The 27,767-nt window shown below is 42.6% G+C and overlaps 1 protein-coding gene across 1 annotated transcript; it reads left to right on the top strand.

Moving 5' to 3' along the window:
- CD96 (CD96 molecule) lies at positions 1 to 26,934 on the top strand. Its single transcript, XM_039717749.1, is given in 14 exon segments — positions 1 to 67; positions 1,037 to 1,180; positions 1,183 to 1,461; positions 5,427 to 5,536; positions 6,989 to 7,211; positions 11,708 to 11,822; positions 14,000 to 14,121; positions 15,292 to 15,345; positions 18,761 to 18,835; positions 23,328 to 23,417; positions 24,501 to 24,533; positions 24,536 to 24,623; positions 25,676 to 25,727; positions 26,890 to 26,934. Coding segments are annotated over 14 exon segments (1,497 nt in total).
- Positions 26,935 to 27,767: the final 833 nt, after the last annotated feature.

Here is a 27,767-nt window from a genome sequence, read left to right as displayed (position 1 = left end):
ATGTACCACACAGCAGAGCCAGTGCCAAAGCAAGGGAATTGGTACCCAGCTTTTTCAAGGAAAGAAGGTGAGCAGTGGGCACTTGCAGCTGGCAGGGCTGCAGAGCAAATTCCCCAGCAAATATATGGGGATGTTATGATACACAGGGAGGATGATAAAATGGAATGTAAATGGGGGGAAACAGGTCTGTACCTAAGGACAAACGCACAACTAATTTTTTTGTGGACCTGGATGTTCTTTTGGAAAGGGGACTTTTTGTGTATGGCTCTATGAAAGTGATTCATGTAACTGCAAGAACCTCCTCCATAAATTCTTCATCTCCTTGAGTTTGTCAGTGCCCTGCATTCAGGGGTTTGGGGACTGCCAGACTCTTACTTAGAGGAGGGAGAAAGGGATATAAATCAATTCTACTACAACAGCAGCTAAACCAAGTGGTACAGGCTCCTGCTGAATGCCCCTTCATTTCATCGATCCATTACTCCTTTATATGGCACACTAAGGACTGCCACCTGCTTTATGAAATTAATAGAGGAAGAAAACACACACACCAGAGCAGCTCACTTTGACACTGAGACAGACACTGGTTTAGGACATGCAGGAGCTCTTTAATAACACGGAGAACAGCTTTCTCTGCTGAAGCCACAAGGGCAATGGGCAGGGGGGTGGTGCAGGGAATTAGCCAGCAGGGATAGCACATTTGTTCTTGCAAAAAGAACTGGGGAATAACTGTGTCCAGCTTCTGCATTATTTATATTACTTGAAAGATTTTCATTTTCACAGAGGCCCTCAGAGCTCTCATTTCTCTCCAAGAAGTGTGACAGGATCTCCCTGGCCTCTTCCAGACACACATGCATTTGTTTTCCCAGTTTTCTCTCTGCAGTCTGTATTGGTGGAGATTTGCTGGGAAGCCTGTGGTTAAAGTTGTAGGGCCTTTGTAGCTGTCTGTGGCTAAGGCACCAAATCACGTCAAAAATGGATTAGGAAAAGCTTTGTTTAAATATTACTTGCACTGAAGATGATCCTGTTTGTTTTTAAGGCCAGACTGCAGATGTCATTACCCAGACAGAAGTGGTCCATGCTCTGCCAGGTACTGACGTGACCCTGGTGTGCTTGTTCCCAAAACCACACAGCACCCACATCACACAGACACAGTGGTCCAAGACTGATGGCAGCCCCTCTACCAAATAGCTGTATGTCACCCCATCTATGGCACCCATTACTTCAAGTTTTCTGAGGCTTCTTACAAATTTTCAGTGTTCTTCAGCACGAGGATGTGCTGCAGTGGGGACGACACAGGGTCCTTGTGTTCCGCCGATCCAGATGTCACATCTGAATGCAATTGGTGGATGCTGCATCTGGAAAATATTACCGTGTCACTTACTGGGCAGTACGAATGCACTTTTGCTACTTACCCATATGGGATAAAGGCCACAAAAATTCAACTTACTGTCAAGACAGAAGGTAAGTGATTGCAATGTAAGAGATTTTGCTGTTTCCTAATGAGGTGGGGGAAGATATCAGGATAAATGAACACTTCTTGGTTGGTGATGGTGACTTTTTTGGGATTCACAGTAGTGGCACTGAATGTTGCTTTTACAGTTTCCTATTTACCAGGCACTCTTTAGCTCTTTTATCCAACTAATGATTAGGAAATCTTAATTGTTTGGTGGAATAAAAAGTTCGATAGTAAGGTAAAAAAAGGTGGTGAGGTGGGCAGTTTCTGCATTTTCATTTTGGATAAACATTGTGGAGGAGACTGGATGAACAGCTTAGGATATGGTGGGACTAAGGATGTTGGATCTTCAAATCATGGGCTGCTGCTGCTGTGGGCGTGCAGCACTGGGCACCAGAAAGAGAAAACACCCTTGTCTGATTGAGGCTGAGGGCTGGCATCTGCAGAGCATGCTCGGTGTTAGCTCCATGGAAGGATGAGTGTCCCCACCGATACCTTGTGAAGGCTGACCTAGAACAGAGGCTAGACAGAGTTAAAGAATAAAGTAGGTATTTATTAAAAGGCCTCAACAAGGTGCCAAGATACACCTTGGGCAGTACAAGAGCCCAGACAGGGCTGCAGCCAAGATGAACCCAAAATGGTCACAAAATGGATGACCAGTCACAAGGTCTCACATTTTTGTAAGTTTTGGTCCATTTGTATATTCAAGTTAATTGTCCAGTTATAGCTTTAGGTTATGAAGTCCCATCCTTCTTGTTTTTCTCTCTTCAGTCCACATTGTTTATGCTCTTGGGCCTGAAACTAGTATTGATTGTCCTTGGTCCCAAGCTAGAAAAGGAATTATTTTGTCTACCTACTCTGTGAAGAGAGTTTACCAAGCCTTAATGTGAAGTTCAGAACTATACACTAAAGCAGTACAGAATCTGAAAAATCTAAAAGTTAAAACTTAAGGAATCACCACCAAAAATACACTGGAGCAAAGTGAGGAATTGTGTAGTATAATCACAGGAATGGAGATTTTGCTTTCTGTCAAGCAAAAGGAAGCTGGAAAGTAGCATGACTGCTCTTTGGTAAGTAAGCCTCAGGGGGGGAGAGTGTAAACTCCAGGGAGGATATTTAAATTATTCTGGTAAGGGAACAAACTTATTTAAATCAGATGAGCATGGATTTGACAACAAATTAAAAAACAGTGGCAGCTGTCAGGGTAGCAATTTTGGGAACAGCTATTTAGTGTCAGCAGTGAGGGCAAAACCCAAACTGCTGTGAAGGTGGAACTTGGCATGGATGTTGAACAAGCCTGTTGTTGTGCACATGGGGAACTGGATTTGATGACCTCAGAAACCTCCTTCTGACCCAGGTTTCTGCTAACAACTCAAGAAGGATTAAAGTAAACAGCAAACCTGGCACTGTGTCAGTTCAGAGCAGCAAGGCCAATGTGCTCACTCTGCTTGGGCCCAAGGCTGTAGACACAGCACACATTCAAGAGTTAGAAGTAGGGTGAGTGCAGGTTATTTTAGAGGTATTTTGATGTGCTCCCACTGCCCTTTTACCTACATCACAAGGCCAGACTGGTAGTCCCACGCTGGACCATGTTGCTCCTGTAGCAAGAGGAGGTCATACTCAGGGATGTTTAACAAGACTCATACTTGGGGATGTTTAACACTGATGGCCCCTGCATGGCAGTGGTTCCAAGAATTTTGGGGCTGTTATCCTGGAGACATATCTGGGGCAACCCTGTGGCACCTGCCTGCCCTGATGAACTCGCAGAGGCAAATGAAAGCCAGCATCTCTGCCCAGCTCACAGAGGATGGGTGTGTTTAAACAGTGCATGCCAAATAAATGTGCCAAAGCTGAAGCTGCCACTCTGCCTGCTGTATGGGTGTGTGTTGTGGTAGGCTACCCTTTTGGAATTTCCTTGTGCTCCACAGGGCAGAGGGATCAAAGGGAGCACAGTGAGGTACAAACCATGCTGGTAGCCCTGTGAAACCCTCCCATGCTTCTGTTCTTCATGCAAAGTTTCTCTGTCTCTTTCTTAGTACAGCAACTGAGCTAATCAGGCATTGCTTCTCTTCTTCTGCTCCTCATTGATACAGATGGGTTCAATGCTGTTATTGCTGTCTACAGTTTGGGCAGCCCTTGTTCATATCAGCATCATTCTGGCTTTTTTCAGTAACTACAAGAGGTAGCAAGCTGTGCTATTGATGACTGCTTGCTAGAGAGAACTAAAAAATTGAGTTTGCCACCTTTTGCAGGTTTGTGTTTTAAGGTAACCCGATCTTTTGCAATAAACCACTCTGACTCAAAAGAAGGCAAAAAACCTTAACCCAGCCTATGAGTGAGTGGGATGAATAAAGGTGACAGTCTATGATGAAGTACAGTTTTTATTTACATCAAAGTGAAGTGAATCCAGATGCAGTCAACTTGTAAAAAGCTCACAGAGCAGCAGGCCTTCATAGGACAGACAGACAGACACAGAGGACTCTAGCCAACAGGCTGTTAATGGAGATTGGAGTCAGAGATGGGAGGGGAAGCAAGCAGCTGGGACATGTGACTGTGAGAGTAGGCAGAAGCTGTTCCCAGACTGAACTCTGGGTTGACTGCTCATCTCCACGCTTGCTATACTGTGCACAGCACTTTTGCATGGTGGTTTGTCACAGCAAAATCTTCTGTACAGTTTTGTTCCTGGAGAAACTATAGATTTACTATAGATTTACTTGCTTTGTCCTTTCATTATCCTCTCTGCACTACCCAGCCCTGTTAGGGCTTCTGTGCTCTCTGTCCTGCAGCAAGAGCTGGCTCCCCAGGTCCCTCACTCTCAGGGACAGTGGAGGGAAGCTGCTTCTGCTGCTGGGTCTCCCGGGCACAGCTCAGGGCACTGCCTTTCTTCACATCTTTGTGGCACAGGCTGATGCTGGCACTATTGCTCTGTGTTTGGGTGCCAGGTACAAAGGAAGTTTCAATCACCACAAAGTCCCCACTGACAAATAACATGGCAGTCTGGGACAGCTGGATATTCTCACTCCCCTCAAGATAAGAAATAAATTAAATACATACCTCTTCTATCTCGACATGCAAGCCAGAGCTACCAGGGGAGCAGAGCTGAGGAGTTTCCCTGTGTTGTGTGCTGATGCCTTGCCTCCAAGGAAGGCAGATCTGAGGGCAAGGGAGGATGGCAGGATGTGCCACATGCCTGCCTGCCCTGTGGCCAAGGGTCAGAGAGGTCTGTGCTGACCATGGCACTCAGAGCATCTCCCCCCCCATCACCACTGCTCTTCCTGCTTAAATACACATGTGAACAATCACAGACCCAACATCTGGATCACAGCAGGGCACTGTTCACTGCAGCACTCTGGCCAGCCTCCACAGCTGGATGGAGCCCTGGATTGAGAATGGGTAGGGTAGGAGGTGGTGAAATGGCTTTTGAAATGGATAAGAAAGGAAAGAGTGACAAGTTTTGTGGTAGTGGGCAGGTTGGAGAATAACAAAAGGAGCACTTACACTGAAAAACAGAGTTAGTCTTAACCTAACTGACATGCTGAATAGGTTGCTTAGTGAAAAGAAGGTCTCTGAAGATATCTTCAGAGAAAAGGAAATAGAGGTGCACAAAATTGATGTGAAGGTTTATTGCCACAGAAAAAAAGAATTGTAGATAAAAATTGTAGCTTCCAATTATTCTCAGCTCCTAAAGGAGACATTGTGATCCTGCAGTTAAGAAAAGCTTTTTTAAGAATTGCCAAAAAGTTCTGGTAATGCTGTGAATTGAGTCATGAAACTGTAACTAGAATCAGATGCAGGGCTTTCACTTAAAAAATGTGTCTAGGGGTAATGGTTGAAAATTACAGTTCCCTTCTAAACCAAAAAGTGCCCGTTCCTTGAATAGAAGACTAGTCAGCATTGGTTGTCAAAGCACAATGAACATCATGTTTCTAATTTTCCTTCTTCTGTTTTGTTGTTGTTGTTCCAGTGATAAAAGAGGAAAGGCACTACCTGAAGAAAGTGTGGTTAAAGCAGACTTTAGAAATTCCATGCCTTGAGGATGAGACCTCAGAAAATTTGTCCACTTATCCTTTGAAATGGTTAGTGGTAAGTATTTTTCATCTGAGATATAAAGTTCAGAAAGAACTACAGGGTATTTTTGTAGATTGAAATGAAAATATTCTACTCCAGTGTGTCCTGTCTGCAGAATCTGCTAAAAAACTTATCAGTCATATTGGACTATGATAATAAAGGGGAAAAGTATAACCATAGATACATTGCAAATAATAGCTGTTAAAGAAGCAAAGAGGAAAATTTCCATCTTAATTGCTTTGACTTTTTCAGGAGCACATACAGAGCAGGTCTAGAGAAAGTGGCTAATATAACAAAACTAAAATATTTCTTGTATTGGATTTCCAGTGAGTTTTTCTGTAGTGAAGCTTTAGTATCTGAAAAAGACATGGTTACTGTGTAGGACAGTGAGATATCAGGCTGCTTTGACACAGAAAAGAAAGGTACTGGCTAATGTATTTGGTTTTGTGAACCTCTGTGTCACAGATGCTGCTGAAGACATGCAAACCCAGTTATCAAGCCAACCACATGAAAAACTGGTTTTAAGCAATTTTCTGTCAGATACAAAGCTTGCTGTATTTTTGTACTTCGTCTCACTTTCTGGATAAATATTTATATGTATGTTTTAATGCAACCTTTTAGCATTCATTTCAGTGTGTAGAGACAAGTATCAGTGAGCAGTGTCCTTGAGCTTTTCCTGTTCATTTATATATGTTGTCACTGAGAAGCTGTAACTGTTGAGGATTTCCTTAAAGGTGATTTTCATATAGTGTAGGTTTTTAAACCTTCTGTCCTGGTTCATTATCTATTTAGATCTCCCTTCTGCAGGTCATTCTTAAAATTAAAATTTTAAATCATTTTGTAGGGAACACCCTTACCTTTACTACATCAGTTTTGCTGGTTCACTCTACAAAGTAGCAGAGGAAAGGAGAAAAAACCCCCAAAGATCAGCACAATTATATATGTGGGTTGCCAGGCATCGTACAGAGTAAAACTTGCAAATATGTACTGAAGCACAGATGTCCAGGACATGTTGGCTGTACTTATAACGAAGGGCGGCTGCCACACAGACAATAAGAGAGATAGATAAATTTTAGTTATTATTATCAGGGTTTTCTACTTAAAATTCTAAAAGAGCAAAGTTTTCCTTGAAATTTCAGTTGCATTTAATATGTATGGGATGTTCAGCATAACTTAAAGACTGGTGCAGTGAGAAAGCACCTGTGTTGCTCTCTCTGCAGGATACAGAGATCAGAACTCACAAGACACAGCTATTTATTCCATATTTTATTGTCAAGATGACGACTGCTCTTGGTATTGAAATTCTGAGAGAATATATTTGGGAAAAAAAACCCCAGATGTTGCAAATATTGCTGCTACACAATGTGCAAGGGAAGCTTTTCATAGTGGGAATAGAGCTTGCTTACAAAAACATTTCTCTGTGTGTGTGTCCGAACTTCACAATTTTGTTGGTTTTTCTGTACACAGGATGAAAATGGGAGGAAAGAGGAAATTGTGACCAAGGAGCTCTCCTGTCCTGCTGTGTACAGGAACAGCAGGATGCCGTATGGGCAAGCAGTCCTCCTGGGTTTGAGCAATGCCCTAAAGATTTTCCCCACCAAAATTACTGATGATGGCAGAATCTTTTCCTGCCACATGCTGTACCACCCAGAGAGAGTCCAGAAGAGAAGCACCACTGTGAGAGCATTTGGTAAGGGGCTTATGCCAACTGCCTTGCACTTGGAAAGGTGACACTCCTGCCTGGTTCTGAATACTGAGTTATCTTTAAATGTAAACATATTCACCTTGTCATTTTTTTCAGCTGCAATGACATAAAATATTAGTAAATGGTAGTGAACCCTGGAGTTCTTAGAAGAATTTTAGTCCCTTCCTTCAGTTTCTGGCAAGAAAAAATAGTAGGTTCATATATGCACACTGTGATGCACATGGCAATAATCTACCCTGATGTATAGGCTTATGTTGGGATTCTGTGGGTTACAGGGAAGCACACTGATCATCAAGATCTCCATGTCCCAATAACCATGCTGTCTGTGGTCAGGAAATCATGGCCATAATTTAGTAAGCAGTTTGGGACTACAATTGTAGCAAAATCACATCCTCAAACGCATGTGACATTCAACTGCTGCCAAAATGAGGAAATGAGGGTCCCGGTGGGGGTCTCAAATTGGCCAGGAGTGGCAGAGCCTGTGTACTGCAAACATGTGGGCTGGCATTTGATTTTGTAAGCCTTTCCCATTTTTAGTTACTTGCCTTGTTCCATTTCAAGTGGCTTATCACTAACTGAATCAGAAAATTGCTACCCACTTGAAAACCAGGCTTTATTTTCTCTTTAGATATCAGCTGGTCAGGAAAACATATTTCCAAAGCTTTGAAAGTAAATGAGAGTTAGACACTGGGCCTGTGTTTAGGCCCTTGACTGTAGCTGATTGTCCAAGGAAGCCCACAGCTTGAGGATGGCATGGCCATTCAAGGCTGATGCTCTGAATTCAAAGAAAAGTTCAACAGGGAGCAGCTGAAAAAAACCAAAATGTGTCTGAGGGCTGTTGGTCACTGAGGTAAAAGAAATAAAAATAGACGTTAATGATCTGAAACCTCCTCTTGCGTTTGCATGATTCAGACACTTTTTGAAATCAACATGTCTGAAATAGCAACAGTGTTACCTGGGTAATCATTAAAGGACACTAATATACTTGAACTCTCTCTTCCATCACTGCTGATGCTCTTGCCTCGATTTGTGTATCTCTTACTAAGAGGTTGCTTTTTTTAGCTTTTTCTCTGAATTACTGAGAGATACGTGCTTAGCTATGCAAGAACCCACATCAAAATATCAGTACAGGAGGGTAGAGAGGCAAACTGGAGAAAGCAGCTGTGGCCCTTGGTGGTGAACAGTCTGCATTTCCCCGTAGGTGCTGGCTGACTTTGGACCAGGGCACTGTGCCACCAGCCTCTCTCGCAGGGGTCTCAAGGGCAGAGCTGGCTCCCTGAGAGCCTTGAGGTTTGCAGTGGGTACTGAGGAAAAAAGTCTCTTAGACCTCAGATAAGTAAAGTCCACCACTCGGAGGAAATGTGCTCCTAGCCCTTTCATGTCTGAATTTTGCAGGTGAAATAACTATTTTGCATCTTGTCTCACACTTTCCTGTTACCATTTGCTGAAGTCACGCCACTTTTGATTGCACCCTCCCAGACTATCTCCATGTACTCCCTTGTGCCCCGAGCCAGCCCATATCCCTGCACAGCACTGGCAGAGACACTGCCCAAGATAATCCAAGCATTCTCTAGGTGACATCTGGGGACAAAGAGCTCTTTCAGATGGCAGCACCTCTCTTGTTCCTTGTTCCAAATATTCATAAAGAAATGAATATTTGTATTCTGGCAGTTAGATCCAGCCTCAAATGGGTGGGACAGAACCTGAAGATAGTATATGCATACAAGTCAACAGCAGATATAATGTTGATTATATCTGTCTTTCTGGCCATTAGCAAGGGCACAGCTAGGGAAAAAGCCCAGTGGAAACCTGTGCAGGTTTTCCCATCTTGGCAAGCCAGCATTACCCCTGTCACCCAAACACTCATGCAATTGAACCCCTCAGGCTGGGTGGCTTAAAAGTAGGGCAGGGAGGGCAGGCAGCTATCGCAGCACAGAGCTGAAAGGGACAGGAGGCTGAGAAGGTGTCTGTGGGAAACTCCTCATGCAGGATCCCTCTGGAAAATACTTCAGGCAGGGCTAAACACAGCAGAGGCAGGCCAAGTCTGAGGAGTGCCAAATGGTTTTCCCTCACAGCTGCTTGAGGTGGCCGAATGGGGCTGAGAATTGAACCGGAGAGAATGGAGAAGGCATGAAAAGATCTCTCAAGGAAATTGAGAGTCTTGGTATGTTGGGTAAAAACAGACATTCAATCAAGATAGCTTTTTTTAAGAGGGTACTTTTGGATTGAAATACTTTTAAATATTTCTCTTCTAGAATAGAGTTCTTTTAGATACAAGATACTGTGAAAAGGTATGGCCTTTTTATGTCCAACTTTGCCAAATATTGATTTCTCCTTTTTGGTGTAGGAGTGTGCCTCCTGTTGACAGAGTGACAAAACTATGCTTTGTCTCCCTAAAAAGGAAAGAAGCCCAGAAGTTTCTCTTATGGATTAGGTAAAAAGCCACCTCATAGGACCTCAGGGACTTCACCTCAAACTTAAGGGCAGCTAATTGGATAGAAGCCAAAAAGTCCTAATTTGACAAATTTTCTGACTAATTGGGTAGAAAAAGAAGAGAACAAAGGAACTAGGGGCTTTTGTGAAGTGTTTTTACCAGGAGCAGATCTGTTGCACCTGGCTCAGTTTTTTCTGTTTGTTATTTTGCCTTTTATTAAACCTTTTTGTTTCCAACACTGCAACAGAAGACATCCTGCTTGTTTTATGCCTCCAAAGGTAGCTGAGGTATCTTGGGTGTTTTGTATTCCTCCGAGAGCTTATAAGACCTGGTTTGAGGAAGAAAATATAGTATTTTGTAAGAGTAAAAGCTTAACAGCAGAAACTACTGAACTAAATATTGAATTTCTGCTAGATCCAAAACGTTGGTAAATATCCTAGCAAGACAAATTAATGTCAAAGTGTTAACAGGGGCTGAGATGTTAATTGGAAAAGATCTATTAGACCATTCAGAGCTCTGCATGAAAGCTGCCTGCCAGAACAGCAACCCAGCAAACACATCTGAGAAAGCAGAGGACAGCGCTCAATTACAGGTGTGGCAAAGCATACCCATTCTCATGAAAAAGACAAAAGGAAGAGAATGCACTAGACCAGACATCATTTAGCCTCCCAGCCAACTTCTACAGCAATTAGAGGATCCAGTTTACCAGACTTTTCCCTGCATCTGAAAAAGTCTCTCTGTCTTCTGCCAGCTCCACTACCATCTGTACAGTTTTAGCAAAGAAGAAGGAATGAAATCTTAGGACACTCATTTCCTGATAGGAAGAATCTATAACCCCTGCCCCACCCTCCAAAAAAGCAGAAAAATTCAAAACCCAGAAGAGATTTAAAAAAACAGGAAATTCCACTAAAAAAAATTACCATAAGTCCAGAAAACCAGAAGGCCATGATAACTAAATGTAAGTCATGCCCAGGCAGAATCCATCAGTAACATCAGGCAGAAAAATGGAAATTTAAAATAAAGTCAGGAGAGTCCTTGGTGGATTAGCTATTTAAAAGAGGGAAACTTAGATAGTTCACCTCAGGGGGGATTGTAATTAACTGAGGTAGTCCTATAGCAATTAACAGGGAAAGAAAAATAGAAAATTATTTTAATGGTAGAGATTAAAGTGAAGTTTAGGTTGGAAAGATAAAGAATTTAGGACCTCCTAAGTAATTCAGGGAGAGCATTTGTTTCCAGTCCAGTTTCAGGTCTCAGAAAGGGCCAGAAGCCAAATTTATCTGAAGCTTTTGAGATTTGTTATACATTAACACAGTTTCAATAGTCCTTACTTAACAAGTCAGCCAATGTTGCTCCAAACCAGACATCCCAATGGCTAATTTGGAAATGCAGTTTAGAGAGGCTTAGGGTACCTGATAGCTTTAATTTATACAATCAGCTGTGCTCAGAACCAAAATGCTGCAAAAACCAGAAGAAAACAGTTTTTTGTTTCATGTGGATGTGGTCATCAGTGCCCTGCTGCTCTGCTGTGAGGGCGAGCTCTGGGCTTCCTGGCAAGGCAAGAAGAATCTGTGGGGACACTGTCACACGTCTGTCCAGGCAACAGCATCTGGGTAGCTGACATCCAAAATCAATCAACATTTGGGGGATGACTAAAGCCTTTGGAGATACCTTTGGCAAGCACACAGAGGAAGCAGGAACAGGGGTATGTGGGATTTCATGGGGCCCGGGAAGGGTGGCTCTGCTGCTGGAGCTGTGACTGCAGGATGGTTTCGATTTGTTTCCCCAGCAAAGCCACCCAAGTCTAGTTGAGGTAGGCAGTGAAATGTATCCTGGATCCTGTGGCAATAGATGGTGATATAGTCTTGTAAACCATTTCACTGACCTCAAATTGCAGCTGTAAACACTTTTATCTTGCTTGATGTGTGGCTGGAGGTAGGATTTAATTTCCACTCTTCTTACAATAGAAGGCTGTTAAGTGTTATTAGAAGCTGTTACTGTGATCTGCAGTGTCCATTTCACTAATACATTTATGTTTGCTTTCCAGCTTACCCTGAGATCTTCATTAGCCTGGAGGAGGGATCGGCCAGCACCTCACAGGAGGTGTGCAATTTTGGAGCAAAGAGTGATGCCTGTGACTGCCACCATGCCACCCCAGCAAGGTGAATCAGGCATAGGAGGCTGTCCTGGGTTGACTATATGATGCTTTTATCTCAAATCGTCTTGTTCTGTTTATACTGAATAATAAGTTTTACACCTTTAAGACTTTAAGTTTTACACCTTTAAGAGAGTCTTAAAGGTGTAAAACTTATTATTCAGTATAAACAGAACAAGACGATTTGAGATAAAAGCATCATATAGTCAACCCAGGACAGAGGCATCCTCCAAACTGACAGAGCTTGCAGGGCAGCAGACAGACAAGGCATTGAGTTAACACCAGGTGCTCACACCCTTTCCTCTGAGCGACTGCCACCCCCACAGCAGTGGGCACAAACCAGGGACTTCTAAGGACTCCTCTGCTGTGTGGGCCTCTGTTTCAGTTTTGGTAACAGCAAAACCTAAAAGCCTGCTGAATTGCACTACCCATGCCTTGTATAAAACATATTTATGGCTCATATGACTGACTAGTAAGCCCCTCTGGCTATTAGCTATGGTGCTTTGCTTCCTGTTCCATCTCTCCAAGTTACCTCCTCTGCTGTGTGGGCCTCTGTTTCAGTTTTGGTAACAGCAAAACCTAAAAGCCTGCTGAATTGCACTACCCATGCTTTGTATAAAACATATTTATGGCTTATATGACTGACTAGTAAGCCTCTCTGGCTATTAGCTATGGTGCTTTGTTCCTGTTCCATCTCTCCAAGTTAAACCTTTTGAGCTGCAAGTAAATCTCAAATCAAGAAGGTTTTCCTTGGAAACAGAGCTTGTGGGCAGGCAGAACTTTGTACTATCCATAACCACCCACTCCACACAATCCATGAGTCAGTTGGTTTTGCAAACTGGTATAATTTTCCTGGTGACCTGTTTCTGGGTGTGGTGTTGGATATTGCAGGCTTTTGTCTGCACTGTCCTGTTGAACAGAGCACAGGATGCGTGCTATCACAGGACTGGGAAATAGAAACTCCCTCAAGAGCCTCTGTCTGTTCTTCATCTCCAAACAAACGCTGACTTCTTTACTTCTCTTTTCTGCCTTTTTTTGCAGGGCTTAAATCTAGTGAGGATATCAGATGTCTATTTCTTCATAGGAAGAATTGATAAAGTATTATGATATAAAAGTGCCTGAAAAATAAGGGAATAATGAAGAGGAAAATAGGAGAAAGCAATTACACTACAAGCTCAGGTGTTATTTACCATGGCAGGGAAAGAGTTTCAGCTGGATAGTTTCAGTCTTCATACTGAATGACTGACTTCTGCTGGCTTCAATACATCAAGCTTGCTTCCAACTTAATGTGGGAACCACTTTCTTTGAATGAGGGAACAAGAGAGGTTTGTGCTGCATGAGTAGCACACGCTCTTTTCTTCTCTTGAAATGAACAAGGCCATTTCTCTTATAACAGTGTTTAGTACTTAACAGCATCATAACCTGCTAAATAAACATACTTGGGAATGTCTGGGCAGCATGAGGATGAGACTTCTCACCCTGCTAGTGTCCAACCCTTCACCTAGCCTTGACTTTGATGTCCTGCCCATCTATTGTTTGCTGAGAAATTAAACAGAGCACAAACACAGATCTTTGGAACAATTGGCATATAACCAGGACTACTGCATCTAAAGTATCTACTTGTGATTTCTGGAAATGGCATATTCTGTCTGCTACAAAGGCATCCTCTTTTTTATATTCAACATATCATTGGGCTAGGCAGTCTTTTTCATAGGAATTGTCTCTTTAGCTGCCTAATGAAGAAAGGATTTACATGGCAATCAGAAAGTGTCTTATTCTCATCACACACACTGTGCCCATTACCAGTTCCGGTGTTTTTCCATGTGAGTGTTTGTCACTGGGAGCAGGAGAGTGGGCACAGGAGAGTGGGGGTCACTCTACATCTCTCCAGCCACAGCACAGGACTGGAGGGAGTTGGAGTCCCTACACCCAGGGCAACAGGGCTGTCCCTGGGCTCTCATTCAACAGTGTCTGCAATCAGAAAAATGAGGGGAGGGGGCAAGAAACACAATAAGGAGAAAGCAAGTGCTTCCGTCCAGAGCAGGATTGGGAGTAAGCAAGCACTGTCCATACAGGAGTTTGGAAGCTGGCAGCCAGAAGGGAAATGTCAGAGGCTCACCTAACATATATACATATATATATATCTCTGTGTGTGTGTGTATATGTAACCTAACAACTGCCTAGATTAACACTGATCTATACAGTGGGACCCATAAGACACGTCAGAAATTCTCATGTGTGTCTGTTTCCCTTCCCGGAAAATGAAACAAGGAATATATCATCTGAAGAAATATTTGTTTCCTTTGGTAGATTTTTCTTAGATAGGACACATCTAAAATGTTAAGAACACCAAACACATGTATTCTCTTGTTATTTAAAATACTGAAGAAATGCCAATAGTATAAAAGCTTTTTTGTACAAGTTCATCACACAGTTTGAACTCTCTGGCAGGTTTTTTGGCTGAAATATTTGCTCAAGCCTCTGAATGAGCTAAGAAACTTCTGCACAAGCAGAAGACACTTATTTGTTTAACCAGAATCTTGCTGTACTTCCCATACCCAAAGATACTCTTAGCACAGCCACATGGCACCAGTGAGCTATTATAATTATGTGTTTCTCATGGAGCACTCGTGGCTTCCTGAGAAATCAAATCCTCAGACTCAGGGCTATGTTATACACCTTCAGTAAAACCTGCAAAAGGCTGCACCTCTATGGATAATGAAGAAACTCCTTTATAATCTGTACTGTAAGATTTAGCTACATGATTAAGGAAGTGGGGAGAAATATTGTCCTGCTTTTTTGGTAAAAGCAGGAGACTCGGCGGTAGTTTTCAGTACCTCTGATGATGCAGGGTGACTGGTGAGAAGGGCAGACAGATTTCCTTTAGCACCCTCTTGTGCATGTCTCCTCTTAGGTGCAAATGCATATTTATACCTTTTTTTTTTTTAAATATGCATGCTCCCTGCTGCACAGAAAAAACTGAGCTGCTGACCCCTTAGCAGCATCTAGGGATATGTCACCTACCATGGCAACTATTTGCAGCTCAGCTGAGTTCTCTTGTGGCTGTGTATATTCCTATTGATATGTTTTTCCACAAAGTAAGACTGCAGCAAAAGGCACAGCTTACTCCTCTGGAAGCATAACTTCAGAAGGGAGGGAGATAAATCGTAATTTTTTTCTCAAAAATTACTTATTTCCCCCAATTTTCTGTTTTCTAGAAAATTTATTCATATCGAAGAGCTGTCAGTCAAAGCAGTCTGTGTTCTTGCCTGCAGGCTATGCTAATGCTAAGATAGATCCACTCTGTATAAAAATGTTAAAGTATTTAGATGTGACAGAAAGGAAAGAATTACATTAATTCTCAGCCATGCCTTCTGCAGAGGTGCACAATATGACACAAGCCCAAACTAAATTTTCAGCCTTTATAACTACTTTTAAGAACTGCATTAATCTTTCTCTTTTTTCTCCCATCACAGACAATAAGTCTAATGAAGCCTCAGCTGAAGTTTTTGCTACCACGGTTTCAGATGGTAGTATAAATTAGAGAATAAAATAACCTGGGTTGTGTTTGAGGTGTGTTTATAAAGTCCTAAAGCTGTTGTAGCATTTACTACTCTAAATGGGTAGTAAGGAACCCCTTTCTGCAGTTTTGACTTCAGAGAAAATACTATAAACCAATATTTTGGTGATGTAATCTATTATAATTAAGACCAAGCATACTTAAACTCCATCCTTGAGAGGCATTTAATGTTATTTCTGATGCTTCAGCTGGCATCTGAATATAGCTCTTTCAGTACTGAACTAGTAAGTAAAAATAACAGCCCTGCTAATGGCTCTACCTTCTGTTTAAGCACAGAGCCAAGATCCTCAACATTTTTGCCATGTTAAAGAACTGATATAATGTTTCTTAATTTGTGTAAATTTGGTAAATCCCAGCTCTTCCCCTGCAAGTTTGTCTTACTATCAGCTTATTGCAGACAGATAAATGTTCCCTCCACACCTCAGCTGAATCCCTTTGGAAACATCTCTCCTGAAGCAGTTTGCTTTCCTCTGCTCTGCATGGGAGGCAGCATGTAGCAGGGGGTTACATGAGTTTGTCAGAGAAATGCTGTAAGTAGATGGCATGAAAAAAAGTATGGGTTTTGTGAAAAACTTCAGCAAGTGCAGGTTGTAGCACTGGGGGCTCAGCCAATACCCCACAGAAAAGCATCCCACATATTGGGGGCCCTGAGAGAGGGATTATTTTTCCTCTGCTGGCCTCTGCAAGGTGAACTCAAAGGAAGCCTAGCAGCTCACATCAGGCCACCACCCTGCTTTGTCTTGCACACTCTGCAGAACCCTCTGGGAGCCAGGCACATCTCAAAGAGCCACACTGCTCTGGTTTTTAGACCTGTTGCATTTTTGGTAAGGAGTCCTTTATGTCAGCCAGCTACTGTGAAATCCCTGTTAGTGCAGGCAAGGCTAAGCTGAAATGCAAATGAAAGAGCAGCAGTCACAGGAGGTACAAGTATTAGCACAAAAAAGCAGCTGGAGGGTGGATGGTCACCTGCCTATGCTAAGATCCAGTCTGCAGTGCCACTCAATGCCCTCTACACGTGCCTGACGAGACAGAGGTACTGTCTGGCTGCCTTCCCAGGTATATTTTTCTAATGAAATGTGTGATCAGTTCCTTCATGGACCTCTTTGAGGGGGACATTATCCATCCTCCTGGCCCACTCAGGAAGTACTTTGCCTCTCCTGCTGGGAAAAAATAGGAAAGAAAACAGACATCTAGGTCTGCTTAGGCAGGATGGTGTCTCTGCTGAGCTTGCCTGTGTGGTTAACAGTTTTTAATTAGAAGGAATAATGCCTCCTCCTCCTCCTTCTCTGAGGACTCAGTGAGCATGTTTCAGTGCAGAGTGTCTCTGAAATTTCCGCTCAGAGTTGCAGCATCTGAAGTGCCTCATGTATGAAACTGTGCAGGTGCCCCCACCAGGTCATAAATGTTGTTTCAGCATCTGTGCTAATATGGTGCATCTCTTTGTATGGAATAAACCCATGTGATTCATTTCTGGTTTTTAAGTTGAGGCGCCAAGGGCTCCAAAGTTTTTTCCCCAAAACCTTTGTTTCTCTAGGGATTTCTCAGCACAGTTACGTCAGGTATTTTGTGTTTCCTTCTGGACTACTTGTCTGAGTTGCACATGGAAATATTATTTGGAATTTAGGTGTGATACACTTTCTTGCTCCTGAACCTTTCAATCATCCACTTTCCTAAAGCAGAACAAACACCTTTTTCATGCTGAATGATTACTTTGATTTGTTATAGACTTCGGTAATTCAACACTCATATCAGGGGGAAAATAATGAAGGCGGCTTCCAGCCGGGTTATGCCCGATGGGCTGCCATGCTGAATGATTACTTTGATTTGTTATAGACTTCGGTAATTCAACACTTACATCAGCTGTCATGACAGCCTCAGGCAAGGGGGAAAATATTGAAGGTGGCTTCCAGCCAGGCTATGCCCGATGGGCTGCTGTGGCCAGGATAGCTCAGTGGTGCTCAGCACAGCATCCAATTTCCCAAGCAGCTCCCAGCCACAGGCAACCTAAGCAAGATATAGTGATATCAGCTCTTAGTGATTATCAGATCTTTGTGATTTCAGCTCTTTAGCTTGCTAGGTGTCGCTGCAAACGCCCGGGAGAGAGAGGAGAAGTGCTGTGTGAGGTTCCGAAGAATTCATTATTGGTCTACGAAGGTTCTCAGTGACAGCTTTTCTGCCAAACCAGGCAGAAGTAGGGGTTTGCCTTACAGGGGTTTTGGAAATTGTCCAATAGTAAGGGTCAAGGGAAAGCGATCTATAAGATAAGCAGAGTCCGAAAGGTGGAAGAGAGGGGCTTCTAACACCCCGTCATCATGACTTGGCATTTCCTAACTCAGGCTTCTGACCTCCAAGGAGGCCTTGCGGGCCCTGGGCCTGCTACAGGAAAATATTACTTATTCAATATATGTAGGATCTGTACTTTATCACTGCCTAAATGTCATGCACCCAGAGTCAGAGGTGTGACAGGCAAAGGTCAATATGTGCTGGTGCTGACGGCACCAATACTGACAGCTCCTTGGGAACTTGTGAGCTGTGAGGCTCCACTGCCTAAATGTCATGCACCCAGAGTCAGAGGTGTGACAGGCAAGGTCAATATGCGCTGGTGCTGACAGCACCAATGTGCTGCTGCTTGTGAACCTGTGAACTGTGAGGTCACCCAAGCAGACATCTGACAGAAATCTTGCTAAAACTGCCATGTTAGGACAGCATGTTAAATGGCATGCTGAATATTATATATCATTCTTACATATTTTTATAAAATTGAATCATTTGCCAATAAAACTGTAACTAAATTTGTCCTATTGTGACAGAGAGGTGCATATGATAGAAAAGTTAAAGCCATCACTTTTCCTTGACCCAACAGCAGGGCATCATTCCCATTCATTAATTATATAACGAACTGTTTTACCAGAACATGGATTTGGATAATTACATAGAACTATCTTCAGCAATTGAGAGGAAAACTCACGAGAGCAGGTGATCTCCTGGGCTGATGTGGCTGTGGCCTGTTGTCATGGATGATTTTTGGCAAGGCCCTGGCTTAGCTGGGGAGCACCACATTCAAGTCCACAATCCACCCCACAGCAGTTAAACCAAACCCTGTGTATAGAAGCACAAATAAGCAATGCCTGCAGCCAGCCAGCAGAAAAGGGTCAGCATTGATAGCATCAGCTGCCTTGCAAGTGCCCACTGGATTTGTGCTTTGAGCATTTAGCCTTAACTCCCACAGCAGGATTTCTGCTGCTCAGTCTGCATTTACCCAACAGCTACTGCAAGCTCTTCGATCTAGGTTGTTTTGTGATTTATTAACATTATTTTCTGAAGAACCTATTGACTAAGTGTGATACCATGTTAATTGTCTTTAGAGCACCAGTCGACATCTGTAGCCTCTCTGGATTTCATAAGTCCAGCAAATTTGACTCCTGCTGCCACAACAAAAGGTAATCAATTGAATCAAACTGTTTTCTCTATTGTTTCAACAATGTAATAAAAAGACACATAAACACAATAGCTATCTTATTTTTTTTAAGCAAGAAAGAAATGTAATGTCCATTGAAGTTCTTTTCCTAGTGCTTTACACACTAACTACTGGTTACACTAACTACTGTCAGTGTAACCACCGTTCAGGAATAAATATATGAGGAAATACGGTCTTGGTTTTATCTTTTTTAATGCTCTGTTTAGGATACATTCATTAATTTTGGCAACTGAACAGACATTGAGTGTTATTAGTGTTTACAAAGAAGTTAATTAGTGTTATTATAGTGTTTATGAAGAACACCTACTGTCTTTAGTTAAATATCAAGCCTAAATAGAACACTGGACGAAGATACTAAACACAAGGCTTTGGCCTTCCCTAAAGAGTGCTCTTTGGGAGCTGAATCACTCAATGTAAAGCCCAGGAGCTTGCAAAGGCTTGACTGAGATATGCCAAGGCAGGAACACAGATTGCAGCAGTGCTGAAATGAAAGATTGCTGCTTCTCAAACTGCCTTCCCCATCCCCAAAACAGAGACACTTGCCTGGCTGAAGGCAGAACAGCAAAGCTGCTTGTCCAAGTGGACTGAAAGCCCTTCCATCTCAACAAAAAAATTCACAACAAAGGCATAACATAAACAATGTGAAGAGAGAGGGTTTATCCTCGCTGAATTACACATTTTCCTTGGTTAAGGTGGTATGAGGTCAAACTTGTAATGTAAGATGGATCTGAGCCATTTTTCTTCTGCAGGTAGCCCGGGAAGCAATTGCCTTTTAACCAGTGGTCCCAAAATGTGCCAGTTATGGTATGACAGCCCTGGGTTAGCACTTCTCTCTGGCTCACTAATGGTCCTCACACTGGTGCCACCAGTGGGCTCAAGATCAGCTTCTTGAGCAAGTCCTCTGGGCTGCAGTCAAGACAAGACACCAAGGCCAAGCCTTCTGTTTTAGTCTACAGAAGTCTAGGTTTGGTTCAGTTCCTGTTATTTTGCAAGTGAAAATCTAGGAGATGGCTGAGAATGGATATGAGACAAGAGTGCACATATAGAGGCAAGAAGAGGAAGAGAGGAAGCAAAACCAAGGCTGCTAAAACTGTAGCCTGGTTTTGCTTGGTTTCTACAACTGCTCCGTCACTGAGCCAGAGATGCTTAGGCTTTGAGTGATCAGTTACAGCTGCAGTTCACCTCTGCAGGTTTGTTCAGATGGCTTGATATTTTTCCAGAATGAGACAGTTGTTAAGAAATATGGTTTCTTTTTAGTAAATGTTAAATAGTTCTCTTGGGAAAATGAAGGCCTACATGCTAGCCACCATCTGTCTGTGTTTGAATATCAGACAAATACCTAGCTGAGCTCTAGAAATCTTAGCACTTAAAAAAACGCTTAAAGGAAAATGTCAAATAAGTTGGTATTTGGCATCACACATTACAGGTGTGACTCTAGTACTCTAACTTTTTCAGAACTTCCTTTTGATAGTTGGGAAAACAGTTCTATTTCACTGGAGCTGGTGACATCCTGTCTAAATTCTGATTTATGTATGTTTGTTCACTGCTCTACTGGTTTCAGGTCGAAACCAGCCAGTGCAGTCAAGCTCCTGAGGTTTGTCTGAAACTAAGCTGAAATACAAAAATGCTTCAAATGTTCTGTCTAAGTTTATTTTCCTATCTCAGTAAAAGTCCTCTTCAGTTTCTAGCTTTCAAACCAGACACAGCATTGGGTAATGCCTGTCTGAAGGAAGCCAGCATCTTGAGTGGTGGGCTACAGCTGTTTGACCTCATTAGTCAGAAAACAGGGAAGAAAGAGGGGAGAGAAATGAAAAACAAATAATATGGTTCCCTACAGCAATTTTTACAAGCCTTTGTGCTTTTCAGCAGGAGCGCTAATTTCTACCACAGAGGCAAAAGGCTATACCAGTGCCACAGCATTCTGCAAGACTTTGACAACAGCACATGAGTAGACAACTCATCTTCTTTGCTTCACAGGACTGCAACAGAGGAGTTGATGTAGCCAAAGTGCAAATGAGGCATCAGCTTAGTGAATGCTGGGTTGCAAACCTACAGTAATCTGGAGCATCTTGCAAAACCCACAGCAGCAGGTCCTCAATTTGTGATGCCTTCTCTCAGAGCATTAGTTCTGTGGTGCTTATTTTCAGCTGCTAGTTGAGAGTCACCACATTACCATGCAAAAATTATTACTAAGCATAGAAAAGTTGTCTCTGATCAAAGGCCAAAGTCATGTGGAGTAACGTGTACCAGATTTTCAATACTTCACAGAAGCAATTTCCCTGTTGAGTTCCACTGAGTTAGAAGATCAAGGCTTGGGTTTTCCAAGCTGCCAAGGATTTGCAGTGGCAAAGGAGGAATGAAAAAACATTTCCGTATCCTGGTTTCATTAGACATATTTCTTTTCATAATATTACAATTGAGATAGTTGCTAGGCAAATGTAGTGAGTGCTGAAGGTAGTTTATGGATGAAATAAATTGCCAGAGAAGCTAAATAAAATTGCAGAGCAGCAGTGAAATAATGAGATAATGTGGAGTAATAAAGGCTGGCAAATAGAACATTTAAAGACAGCCTCATTAAAGATCAATAAATCAATTAAAAAACCCCTAGGGTGAACATTTTTTCACTAGTCTTTCCCTTTAGAAAATCTCTACTCAGCAGTATAAAGCCCAAAGTGACTTGTTTATTTAACATCTTGGTTTGCCTTTGTGCTTTTGGAACAGGCAGAACCTGTCAATGTGCTTTTGTATTTCCATGGGAGCTGTCTTTTGGCTGAAGCACAAATGTAGCAGCCGCTTTCCATTTTGTGAATGTATTTTTGGTAGCACCCACAACAATGCATTTATACCAGAACCTTCTGACAGCTTCTAATGCTTCATAATTCTGCTCTTCCACAGCTTGCTGGTTGCATTTTTTTCTAAAAGCATGCTGAATTACTCTACTATTTGCAGGGGATAGTCTGTGTTGCTCCACTCATCCCCATATCCCTGCCACTGCTTCCCTACACCTGTGCCTGCCTGAACACCAGCTAAGATATAATAGCCTTGAAGGGTCCTTGGTCCAGCAGCTGTAGTTGAGGGCAGTTTCAGAGCACACAGGCACCAGTGAGTCTGCTGAGGCATACACATGTATCCCTGTGCCCTCCCAGGGCCACTGGGCTCCAACAACATGATTACCATTATCATTGTGGTCTTGGGATGCTCTAACATAAGCCATAATGTAAATAAGAATAAATAGTGCTCATCAATGTGCTGTATAGAGCACAGTGCTATCGGATCCCTAAGTGTATATCCTTTTTTTTTGCATATAAGTTTGTAAAATGCCATGCATTTTACAAATGTAAGATGTGTCATACCTATTCACATAAAATCAAACACCTAATAAGCAAGTAGAAAAAAACTGAATTAATATCCAAAAATCTCAGTGAATTTTTAGAGTGCCGTAAAGTGAACTGATTTTCATACATCTTTTTAATGCACACATACATACACACACCACACACACACACACACACACACACACACACATACTCTTGAACACTCAATTTCAGCCAAAGCCAGCAAGCATCTCACACTAAAGAGATTTTCTTGGTTCTTGGTCTGGTTAGTTATTTACTTCATTTAAAGCTGGGGTTTTGTCTTGGATTTATAAATCAGCACTTTTATCAGAGACTGTAAGGTTCTTCTGTTGTTTCATTCGTTGTGTGCATCAGAGAAAGTCAAAGAGTCCAAAATAGCCACAGTAGAGCCTAATGAAGTAGTCATGTACAGGCTTGTAAGATAACTGAAGGTCATTATTTCTTTTTGTACAAATTTGAATGATTCCACCACTGAATCCCCACATCAGAAGTGCCATGGGAGCTCTGGAAATGCTGTGCCATTGTCTAGTTGTGTATTTAACTATTATTTCAAAAGCTGTGAATGCAGAGATGGCTAGAAAAAACAGAAATGTGTCCTTATGGATCACTGATCTTAAGCATCAGTAGGAAGGGAAAAAAAAACTGTCTATAAACAGATGATAGATGATTTTTGTGGTTCAAACAGTACTTGACAGAGGAGACTGAGGTTTTGCTCAGTCACGACAAAGGCAGACTCTAAGTTGCTGCCAAGCCACTTAACATCTTTATGTTTCTCATTACTATCAAAGAAGTAAAAAGCTTATAATTCTCACAGACAGCTCTACTGCTCTCCTTCCTTCCTTCCTTCCTTCCTCTTCCCCCTCCCCTCCCCTTCCCTTCTTATAATATTTCATTTGATAAACACACTTTTTTTTTGATCCAACACCAGGTCATAAGACAAAAATGTAGGCATCTTGCCAAGAAAATTTTTACACCCTGATCCTGGAAATTTCTGCTTTGGAATTTTCATCTGGGTGAATAACAGAGGGCTCAAAACAACTTTTCATTTAAAAAAAAAAATTAAGTTACTAAAAATGTTCTGTGCCCTTATCTTTATAGGTGACCTATCCTACAGCATCACAGACCAGACAATTTCAGTTACCAGAAGAAAAGATTTCTTTCCTACCAGCAGCCTGCTGAACAGAACTGGTGAGACATTATCCTACAAATCCTCTTCTTTCAGCATGCCACTACAGAAGCACGAAACCTGGAGGATCATGTACATTTGACCAGAGGATTCCAAAATAAGGGAAAACAGATGAAAAGAGGAGTCATAGCTGCTGTATCCTCATACCACAGGTTGTCACAGGCTTTTGGCATTCCAGCTTTCTCCCTCCATCTGCAAGCAAAATTCCAGTGCATGCTTTCTTCCAGCAACAAAATCTGGCCAGTGATACTGTTGTGCCCCAAGGAAAGCTCATGGCCCATGCAGCATGGTGGACTGGCCACAGCACTGGTTGCCATGGTGGGTAAGACCCAGCCTGGGCAACACACCAGTGTGGCCAGCCTTGCACAGGGTGGTGATGCCAGCACAATGGGAGGTGACACTGAGGTGTATCACCCATGGATCTCTCTGGCACCCAGGCCACTGCTGCACCCTCTGGCAGCTGGAGGAGGACTGTGCTCCTTCTCTCCTTCTTCTCCATACCCAGGACCTGAGGTCACCTCTGTCAGCACCCCCAAGGGTGGCTGTGCAGAAGGGGGAAGGGGAGGGGAATCCCAGCACTGCAGTGGGGAAAGGCAGCTGGAGTGGGACTGGGATGCTCTGCTGCTGACAAGAGCTCACCTCAAAAGGCAGCTGAGCCCTTGGCCAGACGCTTTAGCAGGGTCTGGTGTCTGGTGTCAGTGAAAAATAAACCACTGGGAGGAGGGCTGGGGTGGGCAGATGTGCCTGTCTGCACTGTGACATGCAGCTTCTTGCAGAGCAGCTCACAGGGGAACAGAGAAAGCCAATGGGTTTTGGATTAAATGCTCTCTGGGCTGCGCCTAAATAATCTTGTCCAGTGAGCCAGTGGCTGGCTGAAATCAGCTCACACACCCAGTCAGAACAAAAGTGGGCTAAGTCCATAAATCAAAGCTGCAATGCTCGGAGTTTGGGATCCTCAGCCTGGTGATGAGGGGCTGCACTGACACCAGCGCTGTGCAGGGGAGGGAGCAGTGAGCCCCAGGCATCAAGCCCCGATTTCCCCCCTCTTCAGAGGGGTTCAGATGAGCTCTATGTGTCCCTTACAGGTGACAGGAGGAACACCAAAGCCAGTCACTTCCCCGGCCAACAGTCGTAGCTGTCCTGCTCCTCTTCTGCAGAGCTCTGGTACCTTTAGGCTTCAGGAAATGGTGTCAGTACCAGAAAGAGCTGTGAGTACCAGTGAATGGAGCCACAGGGATGGGAGAGGTGGCACAGAGGGCAGCACCAACTCTAACCCAGCTGTTTGGATTTACACCTTTTCATTTGAGACGACGCATAGCACACAAAGCCTTTAAGTACATAGATCACTAATGCCATTTTTCTCATACAGCAGTATGTAAAGTAGAATGTTCTCAGTCCTTTCATCTGTTCTGTGGGTTATCTTTAAAATAAACTTTAAGAAAAGAGCTGCAGTGCAGCTTCAGGGTGTAAGGGGAAAATTACAGTCAGTTTTTGTCCCCAGAGCCCCCCATTTCTATTAGCCTCCCTGCCAGCTGCTTTTGCTCTCTCATTTCCTATGGTTACTTGAGGACATGTTTTAATGAAATTGTACTTCTAGGGCAGCTCTATTTGAGTTTTGAATAATATATGGTGAAAGTAGGCTACCCGAAAATCAATCCCAGTCAAAGAAGCATTGAGTATGTAATTATTACCAAAGTTTGATTCCCTACTAAAACACTCCAAGATCTACTGGTAAAAGCAATATCTAAGAGACAATTATTTCGAATCTTACTAACATTATTAAAATACTCAAAAAATCATAAACATAATTAATCACCTATGATTCTGGAAAAATCTCTTAAAACTCAACTGCAAATCCTGTATATCAAAGATAAAACCAGGATTTTTTTTAAACTAATTTGAGGTGGGACCTTTATTTATAAATTGATCCCCAAAAAAGTTATGAGTCTTTAAATATACTTTGAGAGAGCAGTGTGAGCAAAAGGCCCATGCAAGGATTTTGAACAGTTCATCAGGACCATGTTCGGTTCTTTTAAAACATGAATGAAATAAAACTGTAGGTGGAAGCTAAGAAAGCCAAATGAATAGCAGGAGATGTGCTGGGGTTATAAAACAGACTCAGGGAAGTTGCAGTATGTAAGAGCTAATGTCAGGTGCTCTTGTAATGACTTAGTGCCAATCCACCTCCTCCTGTGACCATTTTACAACTGTCTTTTATGCTACTTTTGTGTGATAGTGCATTTTCTCTCTTCTATTTCAGTATGAACAGACCTCCATCTTTCAAGCCACTGCCACCTCCAATAAAGTACACAGTCTGATGGGACTCCCCCATCCTGCCACGAACTGGAAAGCCTGTAACACCACCTGCACCCCTTGTGCAGCACACAGAAGAATGGCACAGTTAAAAGGCTCTGCTTTTGGAACAGTGGTTACAGGAGCTTGGTGATAATGACCCATATTAAAATTCAGAGCTCCTACATGACATTAATTTTGGAAGCTGAGCATTCCTTGGGACACTCCTTTCATCCTGTGTATCTCTGTGTATGCACTATGTTCGTAGTGAGTGTCGCTGTGAGATTACATGTGCTTAATTTGAATTGGGTGATGAACTGGGAATTTGTTGTCTCATCTATGGTAGCAGATTATTAACATGTGAGTCTGCCATCCTGACAGAAGAGTGTCGAAGCTTGTCCATCTATTCAATGTATAGAGATGACATCTCTGCCATATGGACATCACAGTTACACAGCAAACAGTGGCTGAACACAAGATTTTGAGACCTACTCGTGCTGTTCTTGCAATTATTTGTTTTTACTGTGGACTAACATAACCCAACATATAATTTTCTATCACTGTGAAACCAAAAGAAAGGATCACCACCATACACAGACAGAAAATAACCTGCATCTCTTGGCACAGGTTTGCAGCACTGGATTTAGGAGGGTGCTTGGTGAGATGAAGGATCACCAGCCCTGGTGCAAGTGTATGCAAAGAAGTCCCAGCTGTCATTGGTGAAGTCACAAGAAAGTCAGTTTTGGTCCAGAGACTTAAGGACTGAAGCAAGCCTAAAGATAATGGAAAATTCTAGTCCTTTTGGAAGTGCTATGCATTTGAAATAATACTTTTAAGTCTGCTTTTCAGGAATTATATTTACAGTATACGTGAAGGAAAAAAAGTAATAATTTTATTTTTATTTGGACTTAATGAGCTTCCATCACTTGCTATCTTCACATTTTCCAAGACCTCAGCGGTAGGATGTGCTGGGGTTATAAAACAGACTCAGGGAAGTTGCAGTATGTAAGAGCTAATGTCAGGTGCTCTTGTAATGACTTAGTGCCAATCCACCTCCTCCTGTGACCATTTTACAACTGTCTTTTATGCTACTTTTGTGTGATAGTGCATTTTCTCTCTTCTATTTCAGTATGAACAGACCTCCATCTTTCAAGCCACTGCCACCTCCAATAAAGTACACAGTCTGATGGGACTCCCCCATCCTGCCACGAACTGGAAAGCCTGTAACACCACCTGCACCCCTTGTGTAGCACACAGAAGAATGGCACAGTTAAAAGGCTCTGCTTTTGGAACAGTGGTTACAGGAGCTTGGTGATAATGACCCATATTAAAATTCAGAGCTCCTACATGACATTAATTTTGGAAGCTGAGCATTCCTTGGGACACTCCTTTCATCCTGTGTATCTCTGTGTATGCACTATGTTCGTAGTGAGTGTCGCTGTGAGATTACATGTGCTTAATTTGAACTGGGTGATGAACTGGGAATTTGTTGTTTCGTCTATGGTAGCAGATTAACATGTGAGTCTGCCATCCTGACAGAAGAGTGTCGAAGCTTGTCCATCTATTCAATGTATAGAGATGACATCTCTGCCATATGGACATCACAGTTACACAGCAAACAGTGGCTGAACACAAGATTTTGAGACCTACTCGTGCTGTTCTTGCAATTATTTGTTTTTACTGTGGACTAACATAACCCAACATATAATTTTCTATCACTGTGAAACCAAAAGAAAGGATCAGCACCATACACAGACAGAAAATAACCTGCATCTCTTGGCACAGGTTTGCAGCACTGGATTTAGGAGGGTGCTTGGTGAGATGAAGGATCACCAGCCCTGGTGCAAGTGTATGCAAAGAAGTCCCAGCTGTCATTGGTGAAGTCACAAGAAAGTCAGTTTTGGTCCAGAGACTTAAGGACTGAAGCAAGCCTAAAGATAATGGAAAATTCTAGTCCTTTTGGAAGTGCTATGCATTTGAAATAATACTTTTAAGTCTGCTTTTCAGGAATTATATTTACAGTATACGTGAAGGAAAAAAAAGTAATAATTTTTTTTTTT

The sequence above is a fragment of the Passer montanus genome, unplaced genomic scaffold (assembly GCF_014805655.1).
Source record: "Passer montanus isolate IOZ18808 unplaced genomic scaffold, ASM1480565v1 scaffold39, whole genome shotgun sequence".
NCBI classification, from domain to species: domain Eukaryota; kingdom Metazoa; phylum Chordata; class Aves; order Passeriformes; family Passeridae; genus Passer; species Passer montanus.
The sequence above is the reverse complement of the archived record's forward strand: the minus strand, read 5'-3'. Positions and strand labels throughout refer to the sequence as shown.